Below are 12,964 nucleotides of genomic sequence, written 5' to 3' on the forward strand. Positions count from 1 at the left end.
AATGAATTAATAATGACTTACTCATTAAGACTCATTTGCCGCCACCTACTGGTGGTTTAGTCATATTTAAAAGTATTATCACTTTTTTTTTTTCATTTATTTGTATGTTTAAAAAATGTGTAAAACATTAATCTTATAAAATCATTTATGCATTTGAAATTTTGCAGTGTAAATACATTTGACACCTCAGCTTCATCAATCTGTAAATGCATCTAATGCCACTTCAGCAGTGGAAAGAGAGTTTGTTGATACAAATTTTATTTGAATTGTAACAACTCTACGGTTTTTTATTATTCTAACTGAATTAATTGAAGCAAAGTGAGAAGTGGATGTGAAAGATGACAGATTTAATTAGGTTAGGGGGAAAATAACCATTTATAAACACAGTGGGTTTTGTTACATACATCAACTCATTTTAAGTGAACCATTTCTTCCTCTTTCTAGTCACAGAGCACTTTATTTTGAAAGTCATTTATGTGAGAGAAAATCTGTAATTTAGTCCAGATAGGGGGAATTGTAATGATTAATAATTTTTGCATTGAAATTTGCATAGAGTTTTGTTTCTATATGCTGTCAATAATAGTTCTTAGAAAGAAAATCAGAATCAGAAAAAAATCTATATCGGGAGGTCACAATTCCAAAAAAATCTGAAATTGAAATTAGACAAGAAAATTGCAATCGGTGCATCTCTAGACAAATTTTTTATTAAAATAAAATATAAAAACTGGGGAAGATGGCACCTACCTGGAACAAGAGGAAAATATAAATCAAATCATATAAAACTTTTGATGTTTAATTCTTTTTTTTTTTTTTTCTTTTTTTTTTTAAGCTGTTGTAAAATGTCAGTTTTTTTTAATGTTCTGTTTTTTTTTTTTTTTTTTTTTTTCTCCTCTTTATTCAATTTCTTGAAACAACACATATACAATGTCATGTTTAATTCTTATCAATAAATATAAAGTCATTAATGTATAATGAATAATAAATCAAATATTTAAAATGGTTTTGATAAATTATTTGAATAATTAAATGATCAGTGACAAAAAAATTAGAATCCCAGTAAAAAAATATCTGAAAGGAAAATTTATTATATGACTTGCATACAGACAAATTAATATATACTTAAGCTGCCTATATTTTAACTAAAGATATGGCATAATGGCAACACTGTGAATGCAAAATATTTTCACCCAATTAGCCATTTTTTTAAATGTCTGAAATGTTACTTTAATTTATGGAAAGATTGAATAACATCTCCATTATTGTTGGCCATCATCTTATCCCAAAGGTTAATTTTTTTCATTTTTTTCAAAAAACAGATTTCTAAAAAGTGATAGAGAAAAAGGCAACGAGGAAGTCTTTTTTTTAATCAAAGGTCAAAGCTCCTTTCGTAATGTATGTATGTATGTATATATATATATATATATATATATATATATATATATGTATGTGTGTGTGTGTGTGTATAATATATGAAATATGTATATATATGTCTTAAGTTTAAAGTTACTAAAAGCTTAAATTTTAAATTTTAATTTTAGAAACTTGCAGCACAATCATAATTTTGTTTAACTTCTAAAACTTAATTTTAAGACAAGCTGCTTAAAAGGCCCATACTGTATATGCAGCTCAGGGCCAGTGAAAATATAATGGCATGTAAAATCTGAACTACAGTTGAAGCATCTTGATTTGTTTCTTTTATTTTCATTGTTTCTTCACTACTGCTTGTAAATGTGCAGATGTTTCTAACCTGTAAAATGATAAACTATAGCACTATTTTTGTGAGAATTACATCCAAATCTAAAATCATTCATGTAATGCAATACAACTAAATGTAATAGATCACCATTTTCCAGAGACAAAATTAGATCAGTCAACCTCAAATCTGTTTTGACTGTCAAAATCTCACAGATGTTGATATTCAGATTAAAAGACGAAATTAAAAATAGCACAGCGATTCTTCAGAAGTGATGTGATGAGTTATATTACAGTTGAAGTCAGATTCTCGGTTTGATCCTGGCTGACGTGAGCGGTCTGTGTTCACAGGCATCAGTCTCAAATCAAAGAAGAGCAGATGGAGGCTGAGGACTACAACAGCTCCATGTCTCCAGAGACAGAAGACCAGCACAGTCCAGACACCAACCACCACGAGCCGGGGTTCTCCTCGTCACCTCACTCGCTCCGCTGCTGAGATCCTCCTCCATCAGACTCAGAAAACTGACTTTGGGAACAACCGCTTATTTATTGTTTCGATGTACCTGTTTCTGTTGTATGCAGATTGACCTCACTGGTACAGAAGGGCTCCTCTGTGTTTAAAAATGTGCTCCATCAGCATGCAGAGGACAGAAGAGGGCACTGTAGACAACACATCATCTTCGGTTTGTATATTAAACACTACAGCACCTGAACTCCATCAACTGCTTAAAGGGAAGATGGTTTCCCTTTCAACTGAGGAAAATGAATTTTTAAGGTGTCTATGAGATATTTAGCTTTCCACAAAATCTCATCAGTGCAGCTGTGAATGCTGAATGAAAAGCTCTTTATTGTTGATGCAAGTTTGAATCACCTCTGCCTCAAATACTGTAGGGTTTAGTCACCATCAGGGCCGTCGCTTGAGGTCACGGGGCGCTGATGATATTTCGATGAGGCTGTAACATAGAGGACCTGACGACGGCCCCGGTAACGTGTGGCCTTAAATTTCAGACTGCTTATTGGTAGAATGGAAAATGAAATCGTGAATGTCTTTCTTTTTTACCTCTTTTTTTTTTTTTTTTTTTAAGATAAAACAAAACCAAAGGGGAACATTTTATAACCAGCACTTGATGATGAATGTTTTTGATTTGTTTTTCACTTAGTGTGTACAGAAGGTTACTGTATTTTCATTATCCAAAACATTTTTTATGCAAAGGAAATTCCCAACAGTCCCAATCATTCGGTTACTAGTATAGCTGAACCAAACGTTTTCTTTAATATTTGAGTTCTTTATTTTTTGGATAAGTTTTTTGCTGTTGTAGAAAGAATCAACCGTTACCAAAGATTGTGAAAGATGTTTTGATGTTGTGTATCCTGTTTACATTGTCCCTTTTAATATGGCCAAGACTAAGAAGTCTAAGAAGACGATGTGTTAAATGTCACACTTGTGACATTTTGAGCATTTTGTAATTGTAATCATTTGATCTGACAACTAGTTATTGTACCACAGAGAAAAAAAGTAGATGACAAGGAAATAATGCATAATTGTTGAATGAGTAACTTGTTACACATGTCTGAAAGAAATAGATGGCATCGGTTTCAAATGAACTGTCAGTTTAATGCTCTCTGAATAAATGGCCTTATGATTAATAAATTCTTGTATGAAAATGTGAAAAAGTTAAATGGTGTCAGCTTTTTCCATTTTAAATCATTCTAAATGTTTAAATTCGCTTTTTTCAATTGTTTATGCAAATATAAATATATTAACAGTGCATTAAAAGCACAAAAAAGGGTCCAAAATAAAGTCAAACATTAAACCAATCTAATTTGAGGTGTATGAATGTGTATAATACACACATCGCTCTGATTTAAAGTACAGTATAATACATGATAATGGTGGTAAATGAAAAGAATAGTGCATTAGAATTATTATATTAGAATAGTGCGCAACTGAAATAATCCACATCATGCATTCAGGTTTGGTACCATGACTTTACATTTATTATATTCTTCACTTGTGCATATACTGGAAAAATAACATGGTAATAATAAAAAAAACTTTTCTTATCAAAATCCTTCCATGTAGTCTTTTTTAACTTTCCAAGTCAGCTGCATGTGTGAAAATATATTACTACATAAAAAGATCAATAAGAAAATACAGAATACAATATATTAAAGTCATAGACGTGTCCTACTATCTGTCAAAAACAGAAATAACTTGATAAAGCTAGGTAAAATAAATGGCACAGCTTAAAGTAACTGATTGAGTACATGGCCACGTCTTTGGTTATAAACAGCTTCTGGAGATCGTTAAATCATGAAGGTGGAAACGTCCACCTGTCCAATCAGTTTAAAGACTGGTTACATTCCAATATAATGTTCTACTACACAATATGGTAGGCAATGATACAGCATGATGCGTGACGGTCAGTTGACAAAGCTATGGGTTGTACGGTATATGATGTGGATTGTTATGAACCACTGTTTGCCTTATTTTAAATTCAATTTATGAACAGTGCATGAAATAGACAACAAATGGGGAAAAACAAAGTTCCTTCCTATTTAAAATTTTACCAAATTCTCTCTGGGTAATTATCACATGACCATCAGCCTTCCATTATGACATCATCCTACATGACATTTAAATCTTCCTAATACTGGAACTCCAGCAGAGCACAACAGCTGCTCAGCGTCACTACTACGCCATGTCTGGTCCTCCATCTGTTTCTCCATCTCAAACGCTCCATAACTTTCCCTATCATTCGCAGACACCGGGCCAGAATAAGAAACTATGGAAACTTGTTCCACCAAAGGATTGAAAACAAAGGTACGTTCTTCACACAATTTGGACTTTTTCTCTCAATTCTGAGAAATAAAGTCAGAATCTCAAGATGTAAACTCAGAAAGAAAAATTTCAGAATTACAAGACAGAAACTCAGGATTGTGAGATATAAATGCAGAATTCTGAGATATAAACTCAGAGTTATGAGAAAAAAAATCAGAATTACAAGACAGAATTGTGAGATATAAACAATTACAAGAAAAATCTGAATTTACAAGATAGAAACTCAAAATTGTGAGATAGAAACCAAATTACGAGAAAATGACAATTACAAAATAGAAACTCAGAATTGTGAGATATAAACAGAATTACAAGAAAAAAGTCAGAATTACAAGACAGAAATTCTGAATTGTGATTTATAAAAACTGAACTGTAAGATATAAACATAATTACAAGAAAAAAGTCAGAATTTACAAGATAGAAACTCAGAATTGTGACATATAAACAGAATTACAAGAAAAAAGACAGAATTACAAGACAGAAACTCAGAATTGTGAGATATAAACAGAATTACAAGACAGAAACTCAGAATTGTGAGATATAAACAGAATTACAAGAAAAAAGTCAGAATTACAAGACAGAAATTCTGAATTGTGATTTATAAAAACTGAACTGTAAGATATAAACATAATTACAAGAAAAAAGTCAGAATTTACAAGATAGATACTCAGAATTGTGAGATATAAACAGAATTACAAGAAAAAAGACAGAATTACAAGACAGAAACTCAGAATTGTGAGATATAAACAGAATTACAAGACAGAAACTCAGAATTGTGAGATATAAACAGAATTACAAGACAGAAACTCAGAATTGTGATATATAAAAGCCGAACTGTAAAATATGAACATAATTACAAGAAAAAAGTCCGAATTTACAAGATAGAAACTAATTACAAGACAAAACTCAGAATAGTGAGATGTTAACTCAGAATTGTGATATAAACAGGATAACAAGAAAATTTCAGAATTACAAGATATGAACTCAGAGTTGTGAGATATAAATGCAATATCACAAGAACATGTCAGAATTACAAGATATAAACTCAGAATTGTGAGATACAAATGCAGAATTGTGAGATAACATAATTATAAGAAAAGGTCAGAATATACAAGATAGAAGCTTAAAATTTCAAGAAAAAAAGTTAGAATTGTGAGATAAGTCGCAATTACCTTTACTCACAAATAATTGTTATTGTGGATGAAATAAGTTTCCAATAGAAACCATGGCACCTCCTTTCCAGTTAAAAGGACAAAAACCACACTGAAATTTGGCTTTTAAATAAAATAAAAAAAATGAAACCATAATTTAGTGTGTCAAAACTCAAAAACCAAATTGACATCAGTATTTCTAAACTGATGATTGTCATACTGCAGAGACTGTTATCTGTGCAATACAGAAGTTTTGAGTACATATATATATATATATATACATACACGTGTATTCATGGGTCAATAACAGTGCTTTATATTTTTGAAAACCCTTATCTTAGTGATTGTATTATGAGTCATTTACAATCCTATGAGCACTAAGACAGCTCTACAAAGGCAAAACCACAACAGACTGCTGGCTTTTAATTTGGTTACATTCTGTAGTATATTTTGGTTTATAATGTATTTTGGCATCATGTTAGTCAACAGTAAAGCCCTTGTCTTTTTTTTTTTGGCGAAAAAGTCTTAAACTTGACAGAAGGTGCAACATTACAGTCTTGTGGTGTGCGGCAGTGTACATGAAGATAAACCATCCTCCTCGACCCCGGGGCCCTAGCGTCTCTGTGGAGCCAGCATTACTTTGTTAATGAAGTTGACGATGGCAGTCGCGGGCTGTTCGGGATCTAGCTCTGCAAAAAGATGGCACACATTCTCCGCCACGCTTCCGGGCTTCTTGGCAACAAAACCAAACACTCTGAGAGGAGACAGAGAGATACCAGAATGAACCACTGGGGATAAAATATCAATCAGGCTTGCAATCCAAATGAAGAGGGAATGGACAGACAGGATGATCGGGACTGTGGTAATATAAGAGTAAATTAACATGCACATAATCAGTTTCCTATCAAGAGCAACACAGAGGAAACAAGCTGAACAGTTACAGTGCAGACGACACACTTATCATTTAGACTTACTTAGAGGTCGTGCTGTCTGAGTTAGTCCACCTACGGCAGCAAGAGGGAGACAGAGACAAGACTGAGGAACAGACTCTCTCTCACACACACACACACACACACACACACACAACACTCTCACATACTGGACGCTGCAGCCACACACGAACATGCTCTCAATCTGAGGACAAATACATACTCTACACAAGTACTGACTGTGTGTGTTTAGTGTAATCTTGTGGTTTTAACATATTTATGCTGCATGTCAATTCCATTCTGATACATTTCCTAGACAGCAACATAGTGTTGGCCCAGATCCGGCCCACATCTGGCCCACATGAAATCCATGTGGGCCAGATGTGGGCCAGACCTGGGCCGAAACTGCTTGCTGTCTGGGATGTGAAATCAAGCTCATGTAGCTACTTACTTGTGTAGAGTATGCTTTGGATGTAACACAATGCTTTGAGGCTTCATTTTGGAGGTCTGAGCCAAATCATGTTTTGTAAATTGCAACTGAGAAACTGTTTTTAAAGGAATAGTTCACCAAAAAAAAAGTTTCTATAATGCATATTACTATAATTAAAACATCTTCAAACCATTGCTTCTGGCTTGAATATGAGTACTCTATCTATAATATTGCTTTGGCCACTGAAAAAGTTGTGTCTTCTGAATCAGGAGAGAAATATGCACTAATGTGACTGTGGATTTTGATGAGAAATTTTCACTGGAAGAAGGGTTATTTGGGATTATGAACTCATATTTTGGTGATGTTTAAAGTTAAAAACATCTTGATGGGTTTGTTTCTTATAATTTTACTCTTCACAATGATAGACTGGAGTCATGTGGATTATTGTGATGTTTTTATTAAGATGTTTGGATTCTCACTGGATTCACCCATTCACTGCAGAGGACCAAGAGAAGTATTGCACTAAAAAATCAATTTCCATGAAGAAACAAACTCATCTACATACTGGTTGGCCTGAGGGTGAGTACATTATCAGTACATTTTCATTTTTGGTTGAACTATTCCTTTACGTTTGCTCAAAGGCACATACATTTTTTGGGGCTCATGCAAATGAAAAATGCTCTTTCCTGTAACATCTGGTTTAATGTTATTGCCTCAAATTCTTTAGATGCAAGACTGGTAGCTGTGTGCCATGAAAGAGCATTTACTGTACAAAATAAAAAAGAGCCCAAACTATTTACAGGGTTCAAAGTGATGGTTTAAGAAAAGAAAAGTGTTCTGTCTGCACAGGGTGGGTTTGCATTTCAAAGCCACAAAGCTTGTTTTACATAAAACTGGAAATATAGACACATAAATGAGTAAAAAAAAAAAAAAACATTTATGCACATTCTGCACACACAGACAAAGCAGCCCACAAGGAATCATGCACTACCTGATTAAAATTTAGAACTTGTTAAACTTGTTCTAGGCAGGCAACTGTTAATAAAAGGAAACAGAAAAAAGAAAAGAAAAACTAAAACAAAAGAAAAAAAAGTAAAAAAAAAAAAAACAAAGCAAAACATTAAAAAAAAAATTAAATATTTAAAATGTAGAAAAAAATCCTGATAACAACAAAAGAAAACAAAAGCTAAACAAAGCAAATAAAGAACAAAATAAACCAACAAATAAAGAAATAAAAAAATACACAACACAAAAATAAGATGAAATTAAAAGAAAATAAACCTCGAAATATCAAGATATCAGATATCAAAAGCAAACAAAATAAAGAAACAAAAACCAATCAGAAACAAAATGCTCCTATATCCACATTTTCCTTTGTATATTTGCATTAACGGTTTAATTAATGGGTTGTTATTGCATTGGATGTGGAATGCATACTGTTGTACAACACACTTTAATATAAAATAATGTAATAACAAATAACTATGTTTGAGAAAACATAGAGTAGCTATGTAAACCACACTTGTACACCAGGTCCTTGTACACCAGTTTGCATTTTTGCCACCGCAATCTCACCTCCTGTCTTGTGGGTCCACACTGCTGAAAGTCACGCTGTTGATTGGATAATGTCTCCTGAAAAACATCCTGAAAACCCCGACCTCTCATAGTCAAGCTCAGTGTGACAATCTGTCCTGACATTTCTACTGCTCACAGAAAACTGAAAAATGATATGAATGCTTATACATATAAAGAGAGGGCGTACCTGCGCTGACTGTCTGTCAGTGTAATGCCCTGGGCTGACACTTTAAAGTGGACCACTGTCGCAGAGGGCCGAGGGCTGCGTGACATTGATGCCCCTGTGGCCTTAGCGATAGCCTGGGGTCCCGTGAGAGACTCGGTCTCAACGGAGTTCAGGTACAGCACATTACAGGCTGAGGAAAAACATAAGAGGTTATAGACGTTACAGTTAGACGTAACACATGAGGACAGACGTGCTGGTTCACACTCACCTGCTCCCTGTTTCAGAAGGTCTGCAGCTGTACTCATGTTACTGACTGGCTGAACCTCCACGACTTCACCTATTGGGTCTGACAGTGTGACATCAGGATTTATAGACCAGTCTCTGAGATTCAAACACTGGAAGTTGCTTAAATACAAATCTTGTGATCATATCTGTTTACACAAGGGTTAAAAAGTGTGGGAATTGTTATTTTTATTTATTGTATTTTTTAAACAAACATCTTAAGCTCAACAAGGCTGCACTGATTTGATTTTTAAAAAAAATACAGTGAAAAATTTATATTGTGATTTTTTTTTTTTTTTACAAATTATATCTGTTTTCTTTTTTAATATATTTTTAAATGCTAATTTATAAAATAACTGCTACAATAGACAATAAATAAGATGAAAAATAGATAACACATTATGTATATTATCTATAACTTAGAAACTTAGCTATAACATTCCAATGAAAAAAAAAAACATACAGTCCAAGCAGTGTTTCACAACACAGTGGTTTTTTGATGAATCCAAAAAAAATTATTTCTAAGTTTAGTTGAATACAGTAACAAGGAAGTAAAAAAAATACTGTTTTGTACAGTATGTATTAAGAATTTCCAAAATGCAGAATATTATGGAAACTATTCTGTTTACTACTGTTACAGCTTTTTTGTTGTTTTAAAGCATTAATTTTTTACCTTACAACTCCTTATAAACTCTAACCCCACAATGAGCATATGTTGTGTCTGTGCTTTCATTCAGTGATATCTCAGCGTGGTGTTAACGTGTGGCGTTTTGTTTACCTTTCTCTGGGATGCGGAGAGCACAGGGCAGAGAGATAGGTGTAATCGAATGCTGATACACCAGTGCTGAAAGACTCCCTACCAATGACAAAACACACACAGAGGACCTCAATACTTAGCTTTCATAACACTTCAACTTTATTTATCTTTAAAACTGATGTGCCAGATTGCAAAAGCCCCAGAATTTAGCCAGACAGCAACTAATTGAAAGCATAAAATAACATTTTGGCATTCTAATATAGAAAAACAAACGCTACATTAAAGATATGAGCTTTGTCTCTACTTCTACAACTCAAGGTTGTCCTTTGGCTCTTTTTATGAAACAAGTGTTCTGAACTATTTGGCATATTCAGCACTCTGCTAGAATACATGATGGAGATATCATGGAGACTGGACAGTATTGCTGTCTGAATACCTTGCATGCATTGAGCAAACTGATCCCCCCCTCAGATATCTCAGGAAAGTGCGAACTCATTTTCACACTAACCTAAGCTCAACTTTCAAACAGCTTTATTCAGGATGGCTGTTCTATTAACTCCAACTTTGTACTCAGATATTGGTCTTCCAGATCAAGTTTAAAACCACAAGAACTTTCTAACATCTTTATAATAAAATGTCAGGTTTTGAATGACATGAGGTTGAGTAAATGATGACAGAATTATAATTTCTGGGTGAATTATCCCTTTAAGCTAAACCAGGACCCTAACCCTAAGCTTAATCAGTTTTTTTGGCGAGCCAACCTGTAGACTTTCATACAGGATTCCTGGATTGCTCACCAAAGTAGGGTTCATTTTGACAGCCCTTAATCTTCACTCCTCGAGGCCCTGTCTCAATCAGGAAGTGTCGAACCAGTTGTTCCAGAGGGTCTCCTCCTGTTAACAGACAGGAAATTATACAATTAATGCAGACTATGATGCTAATTCTGGTTACATGCCAAATCATGACAACCTTAGATAAACATATTTCACTGTTTAAAGTAAAAAGTCACACAAGATTTTTAAAACAGTTTCAATGCTTTGTCAATTAAATATTTAGTTGAACTATACAAAAATAAACAGTGCACTTGGTCTGCTCTTAACCATGACAATAAAACATTCAAGACAACGAAAAGCTAAAATTCAAAGCTTGTCATGACTTTGCTCTTGTAACTAGAAAAATTGTCACAATAATTTCACTGAATTCATTTTAATTCTTCTTGCATTTACATTTGAATTGCACTTCTACTTAGTTTTTGCTGCCTCAATTCCAATTGGCAATGTCATTCTCAGTTCAAATCTAAATAGAGCACAACCCTATCCACCAATTTGTTTGTTCAAAGACAATTTATTAAAAACATTATTTTTGAATTTCTGATTTTAGCTCAGCGAGAATACATCAGGTGCAGTTGTGTGTTTCCTGTGCAGACAAAGAGCTTTAGGAGCAACACTGAAGCAAGATAAATGTTTGTGTGAGGAAATGCCTGCAGATGTGACGTACCTTTGCTGCTGTGGTTATTGACGTTGGGGGGTGGGCTCGCAACTTTCAGGGCCAGACCGTAGGCCCCCTGGAAAGAGTTACTGTCTCGGATGAGGAAAGCCCCTGGCTCTCGTTCTTTCAGTGCAGCTATAGCTGTTGAACAGGGACAGAACAATTTAATGAGACATCGCTATTTTAAAAAAAGATCCAAGCATATGGAGCAATAATCTGTTGCCACGTGTGCAAAACACAAAAGTAAGCATCATTATTATTATTGCTCATACTAAGGGTTATGAAAAGTGCAAGGATCACCAATAAGACATCAAAAGTCAACTCAAAAGCCACATTTTGCCGTTATTTTGGAGTATACTGCACTTATGTTTTACAAATGCAGATTGTTCTTATTATCAGCTGGTCATGAAGGCATCTCTAAACTGCATTTAGTTATATATAGTTAAATTATAAGACAACAGTGGTTGTCTCACCTTGCTCTCTGGAGATGCCAGGTTTATACCAAAATCGAGAGCTGTCCTGCACAAATTTCACACTGACTTGGCTGCCCATCTCACCCTCCACACCAACTTCTCCCTGTTCAGTGGGCACAGTTAGTTCTCCTACTGAAGGTGAGAATGTAACGTGGTGTTGACCAGAGGGCTGATGACTCATGGATGCCCTCAGCGTTCCAGACCTCCCATTTGGCGATCCTGGCAGGCCGGATGGGCGGCGTTTCTCAGGGAGGGGAGGCTGTGGCACAGAGATGGCTAGGCTCCCTGAGTAGGAGCCTGGTGGAGGAGATGGGGTGCAGCAGGCTGGAGAGTTGGGAAAGGTAGGAGTGGAGCTGGGGCTGCCGTCCATACTGTGTCCTGCAGGAAGTGAAATTCCAGAGCCCAACATCAACTTCCTACCCAGTGTCGCGAAGCCAGGCACTGGGGGTTCAGGGGAAGAAGAGCTCTCGTGTTCGCCAGTGGGTGGCTGAGGGGATGCAGGGGTAGAAGAGGGGGTGTCTGGTTCAGGAGATGGTGATACTCCATTGCTCTGCGAATGATCTTGGATGGACGGGATAGGAGAAGAGGGAACTGGTGAGCATGCTGGTTTAACAGTCTCAGTTGACTGTGGTACCATTTCCCCTGTGGGTGGCACTTTAGCAGCAGTAGGTGAGCTGTTTGTTTGTGAGTGGGTGGATTCTGATGAAGGGGTTAAAGGGGTGGAGTGTTCTGCTAAGATTTGAGGGGTGGAAGGTGTCGTTGGTGAGGAATGTGCAGAGAGTTGTTGGGCAGTGGTGGGTGTGGCAGGAAAGGGGTCTATCTCAGGAATCTCTTGACTGGAAGAAAGTACAGTTTGCCGAGACCCCAGACTGGTACTGGTGGACTGTGGGCCAGGTGGGTGTGTCCTGTTGTGGGAGTGGGCTGAACTGCTTTCGCTGTTCACTTCTCTTGACTCACGGATACTCAGGCTAGGACTAAAAATGGAAGAAGAAATCAACACAATGTTATCTTAAGTCATTAGGTAAAATGTTCATATACTGTAGGAGTAGCCAAATGTGCTCCTGGGGGCTACCAGACTCCAGATCTCCAACCCCACTCCAACACACCTGATGTTATGTTCAGGTAACCCTGACCACCTCAATTAGCTGGTTTTGAAATTAGTTTCAGTTTTGCTTGAAGGGT

The 12,964-nt window shown here is 35.6% G+C and overlaps 2 protein-coding genes across 18 annotated transcripts in view; one reads left to right on the forward strand and one right to left on the reverse strand.

Annotated features, from left to right (window-relative positions):
* Positions 1-3,372, forward strand: part of LOC128012145 (forkhead box protein P1-B-like) — a 44,383-nt gene extending 41,011 nt beyond the window's left edge. For all 4 annotated transcript variants that reach the window (XM_052595190.1, XM_052595191.1, XM_052595192.1 and 1 more), the window contains one exon: positions 2,044-3,372. In XM_052595190.1, the coding sequence (XP_052451150.1) occupies positions 2,044-2,188 (145 nt within the window). In that variant the 3' untranslated portion in view covers positions 2,189-3,372. The remainder of the gene's footprint in view (positions 1-2,043) is intronic.
* A 295-nt stretch (positions 3,373-3,667) lies between these two features.
* LOC128012144 (tensin-2) overlaps positions 3,668-12,964 on the reverse strand; it is a 48,245-nt gene continuing 38,948 nt past the window's right edge. For 6 of the 14 annotated variants that reach the window (XM_052595177.1, XM_052595176.1, XM_052595180.1 and 3 more), the window contains 8 exons: positions 11,783-12,756; positions 11,319-11,450; positions 10,619-10,711; positions 9,843-9,920; positions 8,804-9,128; positions 8,617-8,685; positions 6,657-6,686; positions 3,668-6,436 (listed from right to left, as the gene is read on the reverse strand). In XM_052595177.1, the coding sequence (XP_052451137.1) occupies positions 6,295-6,436; positions 6,657-6,686; positions 8,617-8,685; positions 8,804-9,128; positions 9,843-9,920; positions 10,619-10,711; positions 11,319-11,450; positions 11,783-12,756 (1,843 nt within the window). In that variant the 3' untranslated portion in view covers positions 3,668-6,294. Of the gene's footprint in view, positions 6,437-6,656; positions 6,687-8,616; positions 8,686-8,803; positions 9,129-9,842; positions 9,921-10,618; positions 10,715-11,318; positions 11,451-11,782; positions 12,757-12,964 lie in introns of all 14 variants that reach the window. The other 8 variants (XM_052595184.1, XM_052595182.1, XM_052595187.1 and 5 more) reach the window with 4 other exon arrangements.

The sequence above is a fragment of the Carassius gibelio genome, chromosome B23 (genome assembly GCF_023724105.1).
Source record: "Carassius gibelio isolate Cgi1373 ecotype wild population from Czech Republic chromosome B23, carGib1.2-hapl.c, whole genome shotgun sequence".
NCBI lineage: Eukaryota > Metazoa > Chordata > Actinopteri > Cypriniformes > Cyprinidae > Carassius > Carassius gibelio.